The sequence below is a fragment of the Sebastes fasciatus genome, chromosome 12 (assembly GCF_043250625.1).
Source record: "Sebastes fasciatus isolate fSebFas1 chromosome 12, fSebFas1.pri, whole genome shotgun sequence".
Lineage (NCBI taxonomy): Eukaryota > Metazoa > Chordata > Actinopteri > Perciformes > Sebastidae > Sebastes > Sebastes fasciatus.
The window spans coordinates 25,931,003-25,953,965 of record NC_133806.1 but is presented as its reverse complement, the minus strand read 5'-3'; the positions used below and the strand labels follow the sequence as shown (position 1 = coordinate 25,953,965).

General features: G+C 43.3%; 1 protein-coding gene across 6 annotated transcripts in view; it reads left to right on the top strand.

Moving 5' to 3' along the window:
- Positions 1–22,963, top strand: part of nek11 (NIMA-related kinase 11) — a 74,721-nt gene that overhangs the window by 19,917 nt on the left and 31,841 nt on the right. For all 6 annotated transcript variants that reach the window (XM_074654424.1, XM_074654425.1, XM_074654422.1 and 3 more), the window contains exons 6-9: positions 91–217; positions 11,970–12,119; positions 12,606–12,684; positions 22,182–22,252. In XM_074654424.1, the coding sequence (XP_074510525.1) occupies positions 91–217; positions 11,970–12,119; positions 12,606–12,684; positions 22,182–22,252 (427 nt within the window). The remainder of the gene's footprint in view (positions 1–90; positions 218–11,969; positions 12,120–12,605; positions 12,685–22,181; positions 22,253–22,963) is intronic.

Here is a 22,963-nt window from a genome sequence, read left to right as displayed (position 1 = left end):
GAGTAGATGTAGATCTCAATCCTCTCCAGAAGATGAAACCTTTAGACTTTAATGACTTCGCCTGCGTGTGTTGTTCTCGTCTGTTTCCAGGTGATTTTGGCGTTTCCTGCCTACTGATGGGATCATGTGACCTGGCCACCACCTTCACAGGGACCCCATACTACATGAGCCCAGAGGTGCTGAACCACCAGGGATACGACTCCAAGTCTGACATCTGGTAAACACATAAAGTCATTTATTACACGGCTTTGTTGAATACTCAATTCTGACTGGTCAATCACAGCTAGTGCAGTGCAGAAAGACATTAAAACAAGGCTGGGAAAGGCTCAGGGTGCCTTCTCCCAACTCCGTTCCATCTGGAGGTCCAAGCAATACAGCCTTAAAACTAAGATGCTTTTGTACAACAGCAATGTCGAGTCTGTTCTGCTATATGGCTCAGAGAGTTGGCGAGTGATCAAAAGTGATATGAGGAGAGTGGAAGTTTTTCACAATGGATACCTCCGACGAATATGCCAGATCTTTTGGCCAAACAAAATCTCCAACCACCAACTGTACAAAAAAAACGGTAGCCGTAGCATCATCAAGGAAATTACACACAGACGTCTGAGATGGCTAGGCCATGTGCTGAGAATGGAGCAGGACCGGATCCCGAGAGTCGCCTTAAGATGGACACCACCAGGCAAAAGAAAACCCGGGAGGCCCAAATCAACCTGGCGCAGAACTGTGACACAGGAGCTGGACAAGATGAACCTGTCACGGGGAGAGGCCCAACATGCTGCCAAGGACCGAATACAATGGAGAGAGCTCATTGAAGCCTTATGTCCCATAGGGGATGAAGAGGAATGATGATGAATCACAGCGTTCTACGGTCTGTTTTTTCTTTATAGCAGACCGTTGCTATGTATAACAGACCGTTGCTATGTATAACAGACCGCTGATATGTATAACAGACCGTTGCTATGGGTGCAGTTCTCATGTCGAACTCTGGAGGACCATTTCTGTGTCAAATTATTGATTTCTTAAGTAAGTAGCCGTGTAATAAGCGGGATGATGTACAGCTAGCGGGTCATTGTTGTGAAATAAACCCCTTCAGGGCAATGCAGGACTCCATTTTACGTCGGATTGCTACATCACCCTGTCAGAGTTTATTTCACAACAATGACCAGCTGGCTGTACATTATCCCTTAAATATTTCACTTATTGTCAACAAATCTCATGAAAACACCAGATCCAAAATGTGTTGGTGCGTCTCTCTATACTTTCTGACTTCAGGACTTTCTGAAAGAAAGAAGGGTTTTTATGTAGGAGCAGCACAGCTTGTTTTCCTCTGATGTGATTGGTTAGGAGCTGGAGGCTGCACAGGTGCATCATGGGAAGGATGATAGGACTCCTGCAGGTGGGGAGCAGCAGTTCATTTAGTTTTTGTTGCTGCAGGAAGGAAAACAAATATCAGCTTATAGGCTAGTGGGAAGACACCCAAAATTTTGAGATACCCCTACCGGAGGTAGAACAAAGCATAACAATGTTTTTTATATTCTCTTAGGTCTCCCATATATGACATGGATTCTTGTATAAAAATATTTTACTGCAAAAGTGGTTAAATTGACAGATATTGTGACATAACCCATAAATAAAAGAAACACAAAATAAAGCCAGGCCGAATGGGAGATGGTACACCAAAGCTCATGTAATTTCATAATGGAAGCTCTGATTGATCCCAATTTGGTGTGATAGTGGACATGGGGTTCCTCTACATGTGTGAAGAAACAGAATGTGAATATATTGATGCGTTGAGGAAATACAGTACTACAAACACATAAGTACAATAAGCGGAAGTATCAAATTTGAAGGTCTATGATGAATGTATTCATTTACTTTTAGGTAGCTTTGGCTGGGATTCTCCTAGAAACACCAATCAGGATTTTCTGGAATGGTATGACTGTGCTGAATCCAGCAATATATGATATGTAACTGTAGCAGGTATGGTCAATGGTCTACATTAAGAAATGTATCACATGTTCCAAGCATGAAATGGGGGTAAATGGCATATCTGCAGTCAATAGATACTTATTAATACACTTCAATCAGGTAGACACACCAGTTATTAAAATAATAAACCTTGACAAGGTGATGCGGCACCCCGATGCAAAGCATCGCCCTGAAGGGGTTTATTTCACAACAATGACCCACTAGCTGTACATTATCCCGCTTATTACATGGCTAATTACTTCAGAAATCAATAATTTGACACAAAAACAATCCTCCAGACTCCGAGATCAGAACTGCGCGCATAGCAACGGTCTGTTATACATAGCAACGGTCTGTTATAAAGAAATAACAAAGAGTAGAACGCCATGATTGACCAATCAGAATCGAGTATTCAACAAAGTCATGTAATAAGTATGAATATATAACACCCATATGAACATAAAACGTTCCCTGGTCTATTTGTTTCTTGCTTTTTCCATCTTTTGAATGCAGCATGTCCATCCACATTATCTTCGGTCACAAAATGTGTCATGTTTGGACCGTCAGGAAAGGTGCACAAGCAAAACTCAGTTCACATTGAGAAATGTATTTGAATTTCATCACTGCAGTATGGGTGTGGGATGTTTCTGAGCTTTTGTGGAGCCGCTGGTTTCTGGAAGAACGTGGCCTCATGGATCCATCTTCTGACTGTCTATTCTTTTCCAATGGGATTCCAGAGAAGTGCCTTTGGAAGATGTCTATGATGCCACATTGCTGGCTGATAGAGTATGGTCTAGACCTGCTCTATATGAAAAGTGTCTTTAGATAACTTCTGTTTTGATTTGATGCTATATTATTACCTTGAATTGAATACATTGCTCTCAGAACATGTTGCTTGAAAGCATCTTCAGTCAGGGGACGTACCGCTGATTCATTGGTTGTGGATGCCAAACTGCATCTCAGCTCATCAAGGCTAGTGCATGGACTCCTGTTCTCTTTTGTCCTCACAGATGGAGTAGTGCTGCATGATTATCAAAATTGCATCGATATGGCCTACTGCAATTTTCAAATCGCAGTATTTGTTAAAATCGCAATATTTGTTTAAGGTAACTACTTGTTAAAGGTAACTACACCACCGAGCTGGTGGTACGCGAGCTCGCCTAGTGTGAGAGGCTGCCCCTTGCGTAGTATGAGAGTTGTGTGGAAGAGTTTAAGTACCAGTTCTAGTGCTACCCCTTTGACAAAAGTCAACAATAAGTAATATTCTTATTAGGAATAAATTTGCCTCCTGCGTGAACTGTGCATTGCTAAATAGGGTAGGCCTACACTACTGTATTTTAACATCGGTCATAATGGTGGTACTTGGAGAGCCAAATATTTTCTGAGGTGGTACTTGGTGAAAAAAGTTTGAGAACCACTGTTCTAGGTCATTGAATGTCTGAAAGTCTGAGTTGTGGAGACCCTGCAGAAGAACCATGCCATCAATGATGTACGCAGATTCATGTAGTTCCTCTGAATTCAGTAGTTGCTGTATTTCCTCAACTACAGTCTCAATTTCCTTAGCAAAGTCAGCCTTTGTTGTTTTCCTGAGGCTTCCATCATCATTACACAGAGACAGAGGGACAGCAGCAAGTTCATGAGACACCTCCCTCTGCTTGGAAACAGCAAGATGTCTTTGGAAGAGCACATTTGAATCCATGCGATCTTGTTTGCTGGTCACAAATTACTTTTTCATGTCTATGAAAGTTTCACAGTGTTTTCATTTTCTGGGTCACCCTCACAAGATGGCTGATGTCAGTAACCACAGCATAGTGGATAACATGAAATACCTTTCTGACACTGATGAGAAGAGTTCAGAAGCCCATCAGGAACCATTTCCTCAACGCATCAATATATTCACATTCTGTTTCTTCACACATGTAGAGGAACCCCCTGGCCATTATCACATCAAATTTGGGATCGATCAGAGCTAGCATTATGAAATTACATGAGCTTTGGTGTACCATCTCCCATTCGGCCTGGCTTCATTTTGCGCTTTTTCTATTTATGGGTTATGTCACAATATCTGTCAATTTAACCACTTTTGCAGTAAAATATTTTTATACAAGAATCCATTTCATATATGGGAGACCTAAGAGAATATGAAAATCATTGTTGTGCTTTGTTCTACCTCCGGTAGGGGTATCTCGAAAACTAAAGCACTTTTGGGGGTCTTCCCACAGGCCTATTAGTGTCGTCTGCAGTTTATCTTCGACATGTTGCTGACGTTAGAGTTTAAATCTGATTTACATGAAACCAAAGACGGATTGTAGTCACGTTTGTGATCTCACCAACAGTTTCATATATCAGTCCTGTTTCTATGGTTACCTGCAGTTTAACACACCTGATGTAGAGCAGTGGTTAAACTGTTGACCTGAATTATGTTTGACGTGTCCTGATGCAGCCAATCACAAACATCAGTAGCCGTTCTATAAAGCATTTAATAGGTGGTATCTTGATCGTTTTACATATTATTAAAGAAATGCTAATATACAAAGATTTATTGAAGTGTTAGTAAGTTAGAAGTTGTAGTTGCACCGTAACTTTCAGGGAGCCCTATTTGTCGGGTTGGGAGGGTACTTGCAAAAATATACTATCAATACATTTCAATTCATACAGAGAAAATTTCGCCTAGGACAACAACAAAACAACGTTTATCCGCTCTCTGCAGAGAAACAATGAAATCACCAACACACTATGGACAGACAAAGGTTTGTGTTCCTGTGTTGAACAGACCAGAGCAATATGGAGGTCGGAACCTGCCACAATCAAAAATAAATTAATAAATAAATAAAATATTTGATAAATAAATAAATATGTCATTAAATGCAGCAAAAATAATATTAAAAATAAATGTAGACATTAATGAATTGAAAAAATGTGACATAAATTGATATTTCTGTTGTAATTTGCTTCTCTATTTATTTATATTTGTATTAATTCCTGAAGTTATTTACTCTTCTTTTTAATTTCAATTTTAATGTTAATTTTAGTTTATGTATTTATGTATTTTGTTTTTTAATTCATAATTCTTTTAATTTATTTTATATTTATTTTTAAATGTATGTATTTAATAATGTATTTATGCGTTTATTTATTTATAGAAATCTGTAAAGAAATGTATCAAGAAAAGAATACAGAAATATGTAAGTTTGGGGAAATAATAAGGGGTGAAATGGGAAAATTGTGCAGAAATAAATTAATAAATACATAAATAAATACATACATTTAAAAATAAATTCAAAATAAATTCAAAAATAAATTCAAAATAAATATATCAATAAAACATAACTGCAAAAATAAATAAATACATTTAAAAGAGATTTCACAGAAGAGTAAATAACAAAGATAAATAAATAAAGAAGCAAATTAAAACAGAAATATCAGTTTATGTCACGTTTTATCAACTGATTAATGACTTCATTTATTTTTAACGAATTATTTAATTATTTTTGTTACATTTAATGACATATTTATTTATTTATCGAGTCATTTATTTATTTATTGATTAATATTTGATTTTGGCAGGTTCCATCCTCCATAGATCGACGCTGCAACCCATAATAATTATGAACCGCGGCTTCTGATGTTGCTCCAACAGAAAACTACTTTTCCAACAACTGAACACAACAGCCAATCAGAGCTGCTGCTCAGTAAAAGATTCAGACGTAACGTCACAGTGAAACACACCATCATACAGGAGGTAACGTTTTAATCAAGTTACTTAACGAGAGAAGAGCCCGCACCTTCGTTAACACACACAGAGCTGACAGCAGGTCAGAGGTTGTAATTAGTGAAGAACAGATCAGAGAGGAGGATGAGGAGGAGGAGGAGGAGGAGGAGGAGGAGGAGGTGGTAATTAGCAGCAGAACGTGATGAAGGCTTCTTCACTTTCAAACTTAAGTTTCACATGGAGGTCATCAGATTACAGGACGAACACAGATGATTAATATGATACGTGATTAACACGATGAAGTTTCAGTGATCTTTGACATGCCAGCTCTGTCTTCATTATGTTAAACTGTACGTCATACAGATAGCCAATCAGAGAGCTGGGGGGCGGGGCCTGAGGGCAGCAGAGGTTTTAAAATAAAACACACTTTTCCTCGAGTAGGTCTGACAACTGAGAATAATGATGATTAAAACTATAAGGGAAGCACGGGAGAACCAGAACCAGAACTGAGCGGGGCAGACTGTCAGACCCTGCTGCAGTAAAATGAGAGGTTTTCTAAAGAGACTGGTGCCCAAAATAAAAGTTCCTCGTAGTAGCTTTTAGGGCTGGGATGATTCACCTATCTCCCGATTCAATACTATCACGATACTTGGGTGCCGATTCGGTATGTATTGTGATTCTACAAGTATTGCGATTTATTGCGTTTTTAACACTAGACCATGGGAAAAAGTTGAATCATACACTTCTAGGGACTTTTACTTTGGAAATTATCTAAATTAATACAGTAAAAATGTTTGATTTTCAGCATTAGAGATGTCCTGAAGTCAAATATATCAGTCATTGTCAGGAATTGTTTATTACATTTTTTCCAGCAACCCAAAAATCTAAGAATAAAGACATTTCCCTCACAAATGAGTGGCATTTTCTTTTTAATTTATAAGAGACATGTAATGTTTCACACTTCTGGTGAATATAATCCAATCAATCTCATTTACATGTATGTATTTTGTATATACAGTTCCCTTTGTTAACACCTTATTTTTAAAACCGGACGTAGTCACACGTGTATACTTCCTCTAACTTCTCCAAGGTCGTCTCTAGCTCTCCCCTCAGCTCTCTTTATACATCCATGATCAGCTCCATCGGGCCGCTTGAATGCATTTAACATAAATGTCAGTATATGGGTGATAACGATAACGTTTCCTGTCCATGACAGAGTTAGCATGCAACTTTAGCCGTGGTGTCTAGCTCTGACTTTCCTGCAATGTGTGAATCCCAAAGTGTTTCCATACTTTACTGGATGTGTAGTGTTTACCACTTTGGATTTAACATGTGAGGGTGCAGGTCGTATCCTTGCAGACCCTCCAACGTTTTCTACTTTCTCGTTTAGGCTCGCTGCGGTTTGTTTTGGTTGACGGATACAGAACAGATATGACGTCACGTTACTCAGACTACAACAATAAAAGCGGTAACTTCCTTCTACCTCCACATAGACTCAAATGAAGCAAATATATTGATTCTGGCACTAAAACATCTATTTCAAAATTGAATATATTTTTTTCCCACCCCTAGTAGCTTTGAATAAAGTGTTTGTTTACGTTCCACTTATATATGGCTCCTCTAGTTCCACCATCAGAACACACTTTAATATCGTCAGTGTGTTTCCTCTGTCCGACTCTTTAACATCGTGGCTGTTATGAACACTGCAGTTTTAACCCCATCTGACCCTGTTGGTACGACATGATTTGCAGATACAAGTAATTAGTGGGGATCAGTAATTAATAATGAATTACTGATGGATGCATGTTAAAGTATTAATAATGAAACAGAAATGTGTAGTTAATTAGTATTTATTGAATGAAAGCTCTGGTGTTTGTTCGTGTAGATAATTAGTAAAGAACAGCTGCAGGTTCACTAACTGTTACTGAGGTGATGGATGTTGTTCTGTTGGTGGTTACTGAGCTAATAAACAGATGGAGGTAATTAGAGAGGAGGCGGCAAAAAGTGAAGCAGGTCCTTAATTAACTAAACAGAGTGAAGACTGAACAGAAACTAAGAAACAAAGAAGAGATAAACAGCCTGTTTTATCTCAGAAACATCAGCAGACCTCTGAGTCGTTGCTCATAATGGATGATTGTTCAGTGTTTTTCTCACTGACGGCTGTTTGGACCAATCACTGATTTGTAGGTGGGATTAAGAATTGTGATGAAAATGAGCCTACTTCTCACTTGATTTATTACCTCAGTAAACATTGTAAACATGAGTTTATGGTCTCAATCGCTAGTTTCAAGTCTTCTTCAATACAGCATGATGTTCATTTAGTAAATTATGGTCCGATTTAGAGTCAAATAGACCATAAAGCAGGGGATGCTTTAGGGCGGAGCTACCTTGTGATTGACAGGTCGCTACCATGGCGTTTTCCGGTCTGGGAGTTTGTGTTTTCGTCTTACAACTTGAACCCTTTCACAGTGTGTTTTCAGTTCATCAAAGTTAAATAAAACATTTTGGATGCCTAAAACTGTCTCATTCAGCGGAAAATAAAGTTTCCACTCACGTGAGGTGTTTTTTGCCTTTGTCGAAAAATAGTTGATGTTCTAAATGGGTTATGGAAATGCATATTAAATAGTTACAATAGTTTGCATATTAATAATATTTTTATTGTTCAACACAAACCGTTTCAGTAGAGACATTAAATATGACAATAGAATAGAAATAATTTAGTTTTACTTTTTCAACATATTTTTATTATTTTCAGAACAGAAGGCTCACAGCAATGTTATGTTCAACAGTTATTCTATACAGTCAGACCCCCCCACCCTCCCCCAAAACCAATAAATAAAAATAAATGAATTATAAAAATGGGTGAAAAAGGACATTTTACATAAAATAACAGTGGTTAAACTGACCGTAAAAATAAATATATATGTATACATATATACACATACATACCTACATATACATACACATATACCTACATACCATACATAAAAATAAATACATAAAAAAAAAAGAAAAAAGAAGACAATAAGAATAGCAGATAGTATCTCATAGAGTAAAGTGTATTGTCCTCAGACTCTCATGAATGGTAAACGGTGATCCTAGAAATATATTTTATGTTTTACGTGGCACAAAGCATAATTTGCTTCCACCCTGAAGGGTTTGGCCTTTCAACAGAGTGTGTTTGAGCTCTGATGGTATATAGTCCAGGACAGGGTTCCAGATCTTAATAAATGAGCCCTCATTACCCCTAAGGACTGCACTCATCCTTTCATGTGGTAGTACGTTGAAGATCTCCCTGTACCAGAAAGTTACTGTGGGTGGGGGGTCTTTCACCCATTTTAGCAGGATGCATTTACGAGCAAGGAGCAGAAGTTTGTCCAGCAATTTGTACTGATTTCTCGAGAGAGAAACTACTTTAGAGGGCAAACCCAGTAAAAATAACCCTGGATCCTTTCTTATTGTAGTCTTAAAGATCCCGCTCAGTTCTCGGGCTACGTGATTCCAGTATCTAGCAATCCGATTGCACCCCCAAAAGTAATGAAAATGGGACCCAAGGTCTGTGTTACACTTACCGCAAATGGGAGAGATGGTTCGAGATATTTTGTGGAGGGTAACGGGCTATATGGAGCCTATGTAATATTTTATATTGAATCTCCGCAAGCCTGTTGCAAATGAAGGTTGATTGCACCAGGTCGCTGCCTCCTGCCAGTCTTCCTCATTGTAGTCATTACCCAGGTCACCCTCCCATTTGCGTGATAATTTGGTCGTGTCATATTTATCATGAGAGTAAAGTATAGAATAGAAAAGGGATATTCCGTGATTTAAACCCTTCTGCTCACGGATAAACTTTTCTGCCTCACTATAGATGGAAATGTCCTCTGTAGGCTTTACAAGTGTATTAACAAAATGCCTTAATTGTAAATATGCAAAAAAGTGATCTTTAGGGAGATTAAATTTGTCTTGAAGCTGCTGAAAGGACATCAAGGTATTAACCTCAAACATGTCCCCTATCACATGAATCCCTTTGTCACGCCATGAGTGGAATAAAGAAAGCCTCAAGCCTGGTAAAAATTCCTGATTATTACAGATGGGAGACAGCATGGATTTGACACCTCGTCTATCCATGTAATCGGAGATCTCCCGCCACACTTTAATAGAGTTGATAATTAAAGGGTTATTCTTAATGTTCATTTTAATTTTTTCCGGTCCACATGTCACCAAACTCCACAGGGACTCAGGGGAGCACGCCCAAGAGTCTACACAAGTTTCGAGCCTAAGATATGAGTGTAACCAAGTCCAAAGAGTACGAATGTGACAGGCCCAGTTGTAAAAGAGCATGTTGGGTACCGCTAAACCACCTTTTTCTTTGGGCAACTGCAGAGAACTAAACTTTTGTCTCGGCCTTTTACCGTGCCAAATAAATTTTGAAAAGGATCTCTCCAAGTCTTTGTTAACTTTTTTGGAGATGCGCAGTGGCAACATTTGTAGAGGGTATAGAAGTCGAGGGAGTACGTTCATCTTTATCAGGCTAACACGACCAATAAGTGAAAGCGGAAGATCATGCCACCGAATCAGATCTTGTTTCACTGTATTAAGTACAGGGGCAAAGTTAAATTTCCATAAGTCGTGGTTATCTGGCGATATTTTTAGACCTAGGTACGTGAAACCAGCAGTGGACCACTTGAAAGGGAAATTTCCTAACATGCTGGTATCACTGAAGCTGCCCAGGGGCATAGCCTCGGATTTGCTAAAGTTTATCTTGTAGCCTGAGATATAGCTAAATTCGTTTATTATTGCTAGGATCGTGGGAACAGAAGTTTCAGGAGAGGTAAGGAATAAAAGGATGTCGTCAGCATATAACGCAATTTTGTGAGTGGTACCCTCGACAGCTATACCCCTCACATCTCCATGGCATCTAATGGCTTCTGCCAACGGCTCGAGAGCGATGGCGAAGAGCAGAGGGCTTAGAGGGCAGCCCTGGCGTGTGGACCTTTCCAAAGGGAAGGAGCCCGAGCGCAGACCATTAGTTATAATACAGGCCGTGGGGGAGTGGTAAATAGTTTGGATCCACTTAAGGAAATCCCCCCCCAAACCAAACCTCTCAAGGACGTCATATAGATAGTGCCACTCAACTCTATCGAATGCCTTTTCGGCATCTAAAGAAATGGCGAGGGCCTTCTTTTTAAAATGGTTAGTAAATTGGATAATATTCAACAGCCGTCTAATGTTTGTATGTGAGTAGCGCCCATGAACAAAACCCGTCTGGTCAGGATTAATAATACAGGACAGAAGCAATTCTAACCTCCTAGCAAGTAGTTTAGTAAGCAACTTATTTTCTACCGGGATAAGGCTAATAGGCCTATAGGAGCCACATAGGTCGGGGGTTTGCCCTTCTTCAGAATAAGGGAGATATTAGCTAGATTAAGAGTTGAGGGGAGGCAGCCATTTTCAAAAGAATCTCTATACATGTCTGTAAGAGGGCTTACTATGATATTCCCTAGTTTTTTATAAAATTCTGGGCAGTACCCATCAGGCCCTGCCGCCTTCCCTCCTTTAAGTACCCGAATAGTTTCCAGAACCTCCTTCTCTGTGATTGGTTTGCATAAGCCTTCCTTTTGGTCATCTGAGAGAGTTGGTAATTTTATTTTGTCAAGGAATCTTCCCCTTGTCTCCTAAGAGGTGAGACCATCTGATGAATATAGTTTCTGATAAAAGACCTTCATAATTTTATTTATTTCAGTAGATTTGTGACATCTAACTCCATTGGTGTCTTGGAGCGCCGATATTGAGGTTGAACCGCTCCCCCCCTTGGCCAGACGGGCCAGCAGGCGACCTGGTTTATTACCTGATTCATAGAGCCTATGTTTTGCAAAAAATATTGAAGACTCTGCATTCTTTGTTAACAGTTGATTTAAAGCAGAACGCGTAGCATCCAACTGTTCCCCAATGGACCTGAATGGAGAACTTTTAAATTCTCCCTCCAACTCCTTAATTTAGTTTTACTTTTTGTACGGCTCTTTGTAGGCGGATGTTTTACTGGCGTCCGGTAGTCGCTTTCAGTCCAAAATGGCGGAAGAGTAGCTTTGCTGCTGGGCGCTGATGTTGCAATGGAACAAACAATTGACTTTCACTTCGTATCAATATACGTTGTTTGACGTGGTGGCAGAACGGAGCGACAGACTGGAGGTCTTGATGTTAAAAACAAACAAATAGACGAGGAAGCTTCTCTTTCCTACAGATGTGTGGTCGTTGTACAGAACATTCATTTATATCTGTGTTTGTGTTTCAGGGCTCTGGGCTGCCTCCTCCATGAGATGTGCTGCCTGACTCACGCCTTCCAGGGTCCAAACTTCCTGTCTGTGGTGATGAAGATCGTGGAGGGAGAAACCCCGACGCTGCCCTCCAGCTACTCTGAGGACCTGAACTCTGTCATGCAGAGGTGAGGAGGAGACAACACGGACTTTACTGTGAAACCTCTGAGGGTTTGTCTCCTTTTAGTCAGACAACTCTGATGTATTAATATGCAAATAAGAAATAAATCCAAGTAATTACTGAGCTCAACACAGAGGAGGAAACGATAATTAAATAATGAAGTTCTCCTCAGAGGAAGCTCAGAACAGATGGGCTGAATCTAAACGTCGACCCTCTCACTTAGAGACTTCAATGAACAGTCTCATGTTCAAGTTCACCGTCATGTCTGCCGGAGGATAAAATGCACTTCAGACGTATTTCTTTCATGGACATAAACGCAGGTTCTTGACCCTGTAACCCGTCTCAGTTAATTACTGCAGGTTTGTGCAGGTCTGCTGCTGCACACAAGACACAGATCCTGTTTGAAATGCTAAGAAAAATCCCTGATGATGATAAAAAATGTTCCCCAGATGTTGAAGTCTTCCTGACACTGATATGTTGTTTTGTGAACCAGGATGCTGCAGAAACAACCAGCATCCAGACCGTCAGGTGCAGAACTTCTCAAGACCACATTCATGGAGGAAAACATGAAGGTTGGACACTTTAAACACGTAACACATGAATATGTTTCTGACCAGCTTTTACTCTAACAAACATCATGTTTTAGTTATTTAAAATTTCTGTAAGAAAAGAACTTCTAGAGCTGTTTACATGTTGTTTCATGTCATTTAACAACGATAACCATTCAGAGACTTCAGCACAGCACTGAGTGTGCTCATCCAGAGTCCAGCTGTTTAACAGATGAGCTGACTGTGGAGAAACATCTGCTTCAGTTTAATCTCCAAACCACATGTGAAGAGCAATAGAAAAAAAACAAAGCTGCAGAAAATATGTTATATTTTTATTTATTTTTGTGTACATTTCTTTATGATGCATTTATAGTGTATTTTTACTATAATGTTACACTTTGGTCCAAAGCCAAGTAACTCACAATTAGGGCTGTCAATCAATTTAAAATAGTTTTTATCTGTTCAAAATGTACCTTAAAGGGAGATTTGTCAAGTATTTAATACTCTTATCAACATGGGAGTGGGCAAATATGGTGCTTTATGCAAATGTATGTATATATTTATTATTGGAAATCAATTAACAACACAAAACAATGACAAATATTGTCCATAAACCCTCACAGGTTCTGCATTTACCATAAAAATATGCTCAAATTATAACATGGCAAACTGCAGCCCAACAGGCAACAACAGCTGTCAGTGTGTCAGTGTGCTGACTTGACTATGACTTGCCCCAAACTGCATGTGATTATCATAAAGTGGGCATGTCTGTAAAGGGGAGACTCGTGGGTACCCATAGAACCCATTTTCATTCACATATCTGGAGGTCAGAGGTCAAGGGACCCCTTTGAAAATGGACATGCCAGTTTTTTCTCATCAAAATGTAGCGTAAGTTTGGAGCGTTATTAAACCTCCTTCATAGCAACCTAGTATGACATGGTTGGTACCAATGGATTCATTAGGTTTTATAGTTGATGCCAGTATCTTCACTCTAGCTTTAAAACTGAGCCGCTACAACCTAAAAATCACAAGTTGCGTTAATGCATTAAATAAATTAGTGGCGTTAAAACGAATTTGCGTTAACGCGTTATTATTGCGTTAACTTTGACAGCCCTGATCACAATCATAATCAATATCTGAAATGGATGAAACTGTAAAAGTAGAATTTCAGCTACTAACCAGATGCAGAGCTGAGCGGCCTATTGTCGGCCAAACACAAAATCAAACATGAGGATTTAATCCTCCGAACGGCAAGTAGTTACAGAACGTTTTTCTCTCCAGTCACTGTGGCCTCATTTTTCACCGCAAGATATATATATTCATATAGTACAGCTCCGTGTAAACAGCCTGCAGTTATTCATAGCTTCCCAGTTGAGGAGCGCAGAATTCCATTTTTCTTACAGGATCTGGTTTGTGCAAACGATTTATTTTTGGCGGAATTTTAAATGAGACATGTAGAAGTGATTTTGATGAAATATCACAATTTATGCTTGGATTTGGTTACGTTCCCTGACAGAAGCATTGGTCAAACATGACTCATTCAAGGACCCTCGGAAATTTGAAAATCCGATGATAATTTCAGTTTTTCTGGCTGTGATAAATGGTGTAATTTTGGTGATTTCTTTAAAAAGAAAAAATGGCTTTCAAACCCGCCGGCGTGTTGTGGGAGGGTTTGGACTGTAATTCATCTCCATTAACTACTGAGGGTTTTCATAAGGCAGTCGGGCCGTGAACATGTGACACAACGGCGTTCAATTAACACATGATGGATCTGAAGTGTGTGTTTAGTTAAACTCCTGGTGGCGCTGAAAGCAGGTGGACTGTGGATCTTGTTGTGTTCCATACAGCAGCATGTGTGTGTTCTTTTTCTAACTTCGTTCGGTGTTTCACTATGGGAATCGCCTCGGCGTGACCAACTAAGGAAGCTCCAATGACACAACGTCTGTCATTGACAGACAGGTCGACCTGTGTTAGGGCTACGCCCCCTCATATTAACACAGTCGACCGCCCCTTACAAATCATTCTCGCTTTCTTCCCGTGAAGAAACTATAGCTCCCTCAGCTCATCTAAGCTAGCTGGGTTTTTCTGCTTAACAGTTCACAGACGACCCGTCAAGGAAAACGTCGCCGAACGCAGTTCCCGGCTTTAGTTTGGTTTTGCTGAGTAAGTACTTCGTGAGAAGTGTACTTTGTGGTGTTACACAGGATAATTAACCGAGCAGTGTCCGCATTAAGGCGAGCTGTTTTTCTCCGGCTAACCTGTATTTGTTTATCGGCGTAGCCGGTGACTGTGTAACATTATACCGTACGGCTAGCGCGTTAAGGCGAGCCTACTAGGTTCAGTTAGCATTAGCTTGTTAGCCGAACCGAGTACCCGGAGTTCAGCTAACGTGTCACGGTGAGCAGACTCTAACGGTGCGCTGTTAGCTCGGGCTAAACCCCGTTTGCTAACGCTACTAACCGACAGGCTAACGCGTTACGGCGCGCCTGATACGGCTGAATATTTATACTTTTCGCTCCTTTTTCAGTCGCCGTGTCTTCGGCTGCTACCCCCACCAAAGGGTCTGAGCCGAAGGTTAAAGAGGCGGCATCCCGCCTGTGCCCTGCGTCATGCGGGGCTTCCATCTCGGGCAAGGACCCTCATCCTATGTGCATAGCTTGCATGGGCGCTAAACACGCTCAAGCATCGCTGGCTAACCCCCAGTTATGTACCCACTGTGCGTCAATGCCAGAAAAGATCCTGGAAAGGAGGCTGAGAGTGGCAGTGGCCAGTAGTCAGGACCCGTGCCTGTCTGGAGCCATCTCAAAAGCCACAACCAGCACCCATCAGCCGCGAGCCTCAACTGGCTGGGCGGACTCGATGGACGCTGTTTGCCCGGACATGCCTCCACTTTTCGAGGAGCTCCTCGAGGTGGAGCCGGGCTGCGAGGACGCAGAGGGCGATGCCAGCTCTGACCTCCTCGGCATGGACAACATGGAGGATGAGGAGGATGACTCCACATTTCCTCTTCAACAGTCCAGACCCCCCAGCGTATCTGATGCTGTTCCCACAGTGGACAGCAACTTATACGAGGTCTGCAAACGGGCCGCGTCCAAATTGGGGATTCAATGGCCCGCAGCTCAGGACGCCACAGGGGCGGAGAGAGATCTATATGATGGTAAGAGGCTCCCACCAGCCCAACCACCATCTAAACAACTCCTGCCAGCAGTGCCTGCCTGCATGAAAGAAATGAGCAGGTACTGGTCCAGCCCATTTAAGAGTAAGCTTCTCACCAAAGGCTACTCAAAGCTTGAGATCCACGGAATGGGGGAACTGGGGCTGGCCGAACCCCCAGCGGTGGAGCCTTCAGTGGCTTATCACCTCCACCCAAACCGTCGCTCTCTCTCAGCTTCCTCCAACATCTCTCTACCTAGTAAAATGGAGCGACTCACGGCGTCTGTTTTCCAGAGGATGTATAAGTACGCAGCGCAATCAGTGTGCTCTCTTAATGCAATGACACTGCTTTCTGCGTACCAGGCGGAAATCCTGGAGGAGATGGGTGGACAGCTGGACTCAGGTTCACCTAACCCTGCTCTCTGGGATGAGATTTGTGTGGTGAACGACCTCATCCTGCGCTCCTCACGTGGCGCAGTGCAGGGCTGCGGTCATGTAATGGGACTTGCAGTCTCAGGTGAGAGGGCCCTGTGGCTGAATCTCTCAGGCCTGAGTGATGCTCAGAAGGCAGAGGTTATGGATGCGGCATACGACCCCACCAAAGGTCTTTTCGGTCCAGCTCTGGAGAAAATGAGAGAGACCAGCACCCTCAGAAAACAAGAGGGCGAAGCTTTTGACCTCTGCCTACCCCGACGACCCATCTCTCGCCCCCCTCAGGGACCAAGGGCTGGCTTTGCTGCTGCAGCCTCAGCAGTGAGGGAGAGACAGGGGTCAGACTGCAGACCGCAGAAACAGGCGGCTGGTCAACAGACTAGCCAGCAGCCCCGGTCAGAAAAAGCTAAGCCATGGGGCAAACGCTCTTTCGCTGCAGTTGCAGCAAGAAACCGCCCATCCCACCCCGGGGACGGGAAGAAGGGGCGTGCGACCTAACACCCCTTGCTTCTCCCTCCCCCCCTCCCTCAAAGAAAAGAAAGGGAATGGAGGTGGAACAGAGCCCCCAAGCTCAGGCTTCAGAGGCCCTGGTATGTTCCAGTTTTCCAGAGGTCCTCTCTCAGTTCCTCTCCCCTCATGTTCAAGGGGAAGAGAACAGGGGGCAGGTAACACAGTGTCACCAAGCACTTGTACCCAGTTCAACACTGAAAGAAATAAAGTGTGCATTTTCACAGCCAGGCCAAGGGCCGAGGGTGAAATGCTCCCCTCAAAACAAAATAAAAACAAAACAAGGTCATGGCCTCATAATCCCAGCAGATGGAGCTCACGCTCCTCTGAGGGGAGGCCGCTCCCTCCAGGTGATGGAGGTGACGTCACCACAGGGCGTGCACAGCCCACTCGCTGCGCGGACAGACCAGTGGCGCGCATGCGCAGTTCACCCATGGGTTTTGTCCACTGTTACCCAGGGTTACAGGCTACAGTTCGCTATGAAACCACCCAGATTCAACGGTGTGTTAGTTTCAGTAGCCAGGGGGGATTCAGCGCTAGTCCTAGAGGACGAGATAGCATCCCTGCTAAACAAACAGGCGATCAGAGCCGTCCCGAGCGAGGAAGCGCAGCGGGGTTTTTACTCCCGTTACTTCCTCATTCCCAAGAAGGGCATTAGACCTCCGTGTGTTAAACAGACACCTACGAAAGTACACTTTCAGGATGTTAACACACAAAGTGCTCTGTCGATCTATTCGTCCAGGAGATTGGTTTGTAACAATCGATCTCTCGGACGCGTATTTTCACATCGCCATTTATCCCGCACACAGGAAGTTTCTCAGGTTTGCGTATCAAGGCAGAGCCTACGAATACCAAGCCATCCCGTTCGGGCTGTCATTAGCACCGAGGGTGTTCACAAAGTGTGTGGAGGCAGCTCTGTCTCCGTTACGGAACAGCGGCATCAGGATATTCTCGTACATAGACGACTACCTGATATGCTCCCACTCACGGGAGCAGGCAGTCAGGGATTCCGCTGCGGTGATAAATCACCTCAGGGATCTTGGGTTCAATATAAACTGGGCAAAGAGTCGAGTAGAACCCGCACAATGTACAGAATACTTGGGTCTCAACATAAACTCGCTCTCCTATCGGGTCACGCTGTCGGAGGGGAGAGTAGCGTCCCTCACTCAGTGTCTCCCGTTTCCGGGTAGGGACAGCCGTGACGTTCAGACTCTGTCTGCGCCTACTCGGCCTCATGGCGTCAGTGATTTCTGTCGTACATTTGGGACTCCTATGGATGAGGGATTTTCAGCGCTGGGTCGCGGCGTTGCGCCTGTGCTCACGCCGTCACCTCAGCCGCAGAGTGAAAATAACGCCAGCTTGTGTGCTGGCGCTCCGCCCGTGGGAGGACCGGACGGCTCTCGCGTCAGGTGTCCCGCTAGGGGCGGTGTCATCCAGGGTAACCATGACAACGGACGCGTCCCTGTCAGGTTGGGGAGCGACCATGTTGGGCAGAACAGTGAATGGCACCTGGGACCAGAGGCTGGCTCAGGCTCACATAAATCTCTTGGAGCTTTGGGCAGTGTTTTTTGCACTAAAGCATTTTCTGCAATTTCTCCAAGGTCGCCACGTCCTGGTGAAAACAGACAACACTACGGTGGTAGCATACATCAACCGCCAGGGCGGGACTCGCTCACTGCAGTTACACAGGTTAGCTCGGAAGATAATCATGTGGAGCAGCTCGAGGCTAATGTCCCTCCGAGCGACTCATGTGCCGGGCGTTTTGAACAGGGGCGCAGATCTCCTGTCCCGGGGAAACCCCCTGTACGGAGAGTGGACTCTCCACCCGCAGGTGGTGGAGCAGGTGTGGCAGAAATACGGCCGGGCAGCCGTAGATCTCTTCGCCTCGCAGGAAAACGCTCACTGTCGACTGTTTTTCTCCCTGTCAGACGTAAATGCACCTCTGGGGGTGGATGCGCTGGCCCACTCATGGCCACTGCTCTATGCATTCCCCCCTCTCAGCCTGATCTCCCCCACTCTAGCCAGGGTGAGAGAGCAGGGCTTGTCGCTAATCCTGATAGCACCGCGGTGGTCGTCCAAGCACTGGGTAGCAGAAATAATTCAGCTTCTAGTGGGCGAACCGTGGCCTCTCCCCATACGCAGGGATCTTCTATCCCAGGCGTGCGGGGAGATCTACCACCCACACCCAGACCGCATGGCGCTCTGGGCCTGGCCCGTGAAAGGTGGAACCTGAACGCGGCAGGCCTGCCCGCACAGGTCATTGACACCATTCAGAGTGCGAGGGCCTCCTCCACTCGCTCTCTTTACAGTTGTAAGTGGCGGGTTTTTGAGGAGTGGTGCGACTCGAGGCACACCATTCCTTTTCAGTGTTCGGTGGTTGACCTGCTATGTTTCCTGCAGGAATTGGTAAACAAGGGTAAGGCCTTTTCTACCATTAAAGTGTATTTAGCGGCCATCTCAGCCTGTCATGTAGGCGTTGGAGAGAAGCCGGTGGGGCAACATCCTTTAGTTTGTCGCTTCATGAAAGGTGCACGCCGCAAGCTTCCAGTTTCCAGGCCCCTGGTTCCTCTGTGGGATCTGTCGGTCGTATTGGACGCTCTCTCTCATCACCCATTTGAGCCTATAGAGGCGGTGGGGATGAAGTTTATTTCACTTAAAACAGTGTTGCTCTTAGCCTTAACCACAGCAAAGCGTGTGAGTGATTTACAGGCTTTATCCATCCGCCCTTCCTGCTTACAGTTTGCCCCAGGGCTCACCAAAGTCTGCCTACGGCCCAATCCAGCTTTTGTGCCTAAGGTGGTGGAGTCAACCTACAGATGTCCCACAGTGGAGCTTTTGGCTTTTCACCCACCTCCATTCTCCTCAGTGGAGGAGCAGAGGCTTAACACATTATGCCCAGTGCGGGCTCTGCATGTCTATGTGAGTAGATCAGCAGGTTTCAGGAAAGGGGATCAGCTGTTTGTGTCCTGGGCCACTCCCCACAAGGGCAAGCCAGTTTCCCGCCAGAGGCTATCCCACTGGATTGTGGAGGCCATATCCCTGGCTTATGGCTGTAGAGGTCTGCAACCTCCACAGGGGTTAAAGGCCCATTCCACTAGGAGCATGGCCACTTCATGGGCCCTGTTCAAGGGAGTGTCAGTGCAGGACATTTGTGCTGCGGCGAGCTGGGCTACGCCTCACACTTTTTTAAGGTTCTACAGGCTGGATGTCTCGGGGCCATCCTTGGCACGGGCTGTGCTAGAGGCAAACACGCCAGGGTCGGTGTGATGTTCACTGTCTGGCTTATTGTTTATGGCTTCGGGAAACATATGCAATACGGGAGTGGTCTATATCTCCCATAGTGAAACACCGAACGAAGTTAGAAAAAGAACTTAAGGTTACTTAACGTAACCCCGGTTCTTTGATAACAGAGTGAGGTGTTTCACCAGCACGTCCCTACATGCATACACACGGAAAGAAACCGTTCTAGAATGATTTGTAAGGGGCGGTCGACTGTGTTAATATGAGGGGGCGTAGCCCTAACACAGGTCGACCTGTCTGTCAATGACAGACGTTGTGTCATTGGAGCTTCCTTAGTTGGTCACGCCGAGGCGATTCCCATAGTGAAACACCTCACTCTGTTATCAAAGAACCGGGGTTACGTTAAGTAACCTTAAGTTCTGTTACTACATACATAAATGTACTGGCGGCTGCAGGCTGACCCATTTCACGCATCATGCACACACACACACACACACACACACGCCTGTTACCCATTAAACCGTGGTATGAAATGATCCTCATCCATTCTCACACACACACACATAGTAACAGATAAGGTGAGGAGTGTGTGTGTGTGCAGGATATTATTGTCATACAGTTTGTCATAAATCTCGGCTGAAGGCTGGATGCTCTTCCTGTGTGGATACGCGGGGCACCTGAAGAGAGATAACACATTTACAGACTTGGTTGCCATGGTTTCCGCTGAGATATCATTATGCTGATGGGATTCATTACTGCACCGCGGCACTATGGGATATCTTAGCAGAGAAGGTTCCAGCGTTTGGAAACCAGAGGAAGACGATTGGTCCGTTTAGTGTCTCCAGCTGATTTGATTTCATGTTTATATTTCATCATATATAAATTGAGGACCATAGTAGATAAAGGAACTCACAGAGCCGAGGTAGAGCAGAGCGACGCATAGCTTTAATATGTCTAGTTTTTTAAATGGATGATTGTATAAAAATATTTGACTGAAGTCGGAGCACACCTGCAGACTCTCCTTTGGTTACTTTCGCGATCTGTTCAGTCTGAGAGTAGAGGTCCACTTTTCTTAAAGGGGGTAAGATGGAAGCTCTAGTCCTAAAAATGTTAGTGTAAATCTAGTTTTACTGAACTTTTACTGGTATTGATGTGCACAGAACTATCAGAGGATGAAGGGAAAAGTCAAATGACAGTCTTGGGTACATATAAATGACATATTTGGTGATTGGTCTCCTTTCTTTAATAATGACTGGTGCTGTCAAAGTTAACGCGATAACGCGTTAACGCAAATTTGTTTTAACGCCACTAATTTCTTAAGCGCATTAATGCAACTTGTGATTTTTAGGTTGTAGGGGGCTCAGTTTTAAAGCTAGAGTGAAGATACTGCTATCATATGAAACTATGAAAGCAAAGGAATCTATCGGTACAAACCATGTCATACTAGCTTGTTGGAGGAGGCTAAATAACACTACAAATTTAAGCTTTAATCAGCAACTGTGAGTCTGAAAAAGAAAGTCTAAAAAAATGTTAGAAAAAAATGTCCGAAAAATGGTCAAAAAAGAAATCCAAAAAAGTCCGGACAAAAGACAGAGACATGCTCGAAAAATGGTCTGCTAAAAAAACAGAAAAATGCTTGAAAAATATATCCCAAAAATATTCGAAAAATAGTCTGAAAAAAGTCCCCCAAAAAATGTCCAAGAAAAAGGCAGAAGGAAAGTCTGATACTGGTATCGTATGAATCTATAAAACCTAACCCAAGCAATCTATTGGTACCAACCATGTCATACTAGCTTGTCAGGAAGGAGGCTAAATAACGCTCCAAACTAATGCTAAATTTTGGCGAGGAAAATCTGGCATGGCCATTTTCAAAGGGGTCCCTTGACCTCTGACCTCCAGATATGCGAATGTTTGAGGGTTTTTGTCTTAAAAAATTTCAGAAAAATGTCCAATAAAAAATTCTGAAAAAATATTTTGAAAAAGTCCCGAAAATTTCTGAAAAAATGTCAGAAAAATGTTCAAAAAAAGTCTGAAAAAATTATAATTCTAATAAATAATAATAATAATAATAATAATAATAATAATAATAATATATGATGTTATGTGATGAGGACATTGTTGGCTTCCCAGAGATGAACTTGATACAATTATTGAATAAACTTTATTAATAATCAGTTTCTCTTTTACAGAAAATGAAGGACAGGTTTGTGTTTGTGTCATCAGGAGGAGACGAAGATGCTCGAGTCATCGCCAAGAACATGTAAGACTCTTCCTCTTCCTCCTCCTCTTCCTCTTCCTCCTTTTATTCCTGTTTCGTCCTTTTTGTCTTCTGCTTTATTCTCCTCTTCCTCCTCTTCTTCCCCTCTCTTCTTCCCCTCCCTTCTTCCCCTCTCTTCTTCCCCTCCCTTCTTCCCCTCCCTTCTCATACTATACTCCTACTAATCCTAACTCTACCTCCTCATGTTTCTCCCTCCACTTTCATTCTTTCTTCATCACCACATCCTGTTCTTCCTCATTCCTTTTATTCCTGGGTCACCTCCTCTTGTTTCCTTCTCTTCACATTGCTGTTTCTCCTCCTTCTCCTTCTCCTGCTTCCTTCTTTTCTTCTCCTCTTCTTCATCTTCTCTCATTTTCAGACTCTTTCTCTGCTCTTTTTTACCACTTCATCTTTCTCCTACAACATCTCTCATTGCCCTTCCTCTTCCTCCCTTTTCTTCTCCTCCCCCTCCTCCCCTTCATCTTCCTCCTCTTCCTCCTGCTCCTATTTCTTCTCATCCTTGTCCTCCTCCTCTTCCTCCTCCTCCTTCATCTTCTTTCACCTCCTCCTCCTCCTCCTCCTCCTCCTGCTCCTCCTCATGATCTTCCTCTTCCTCCTGCTCCTCTTCCTTTTCCTCTTCCTCCTGCTCCTCCTCCTCTTCCTCCTCCTCCTATTCCTCTTCTTCCTCCTCTTCCTCCTACTTCTATTTCTCCT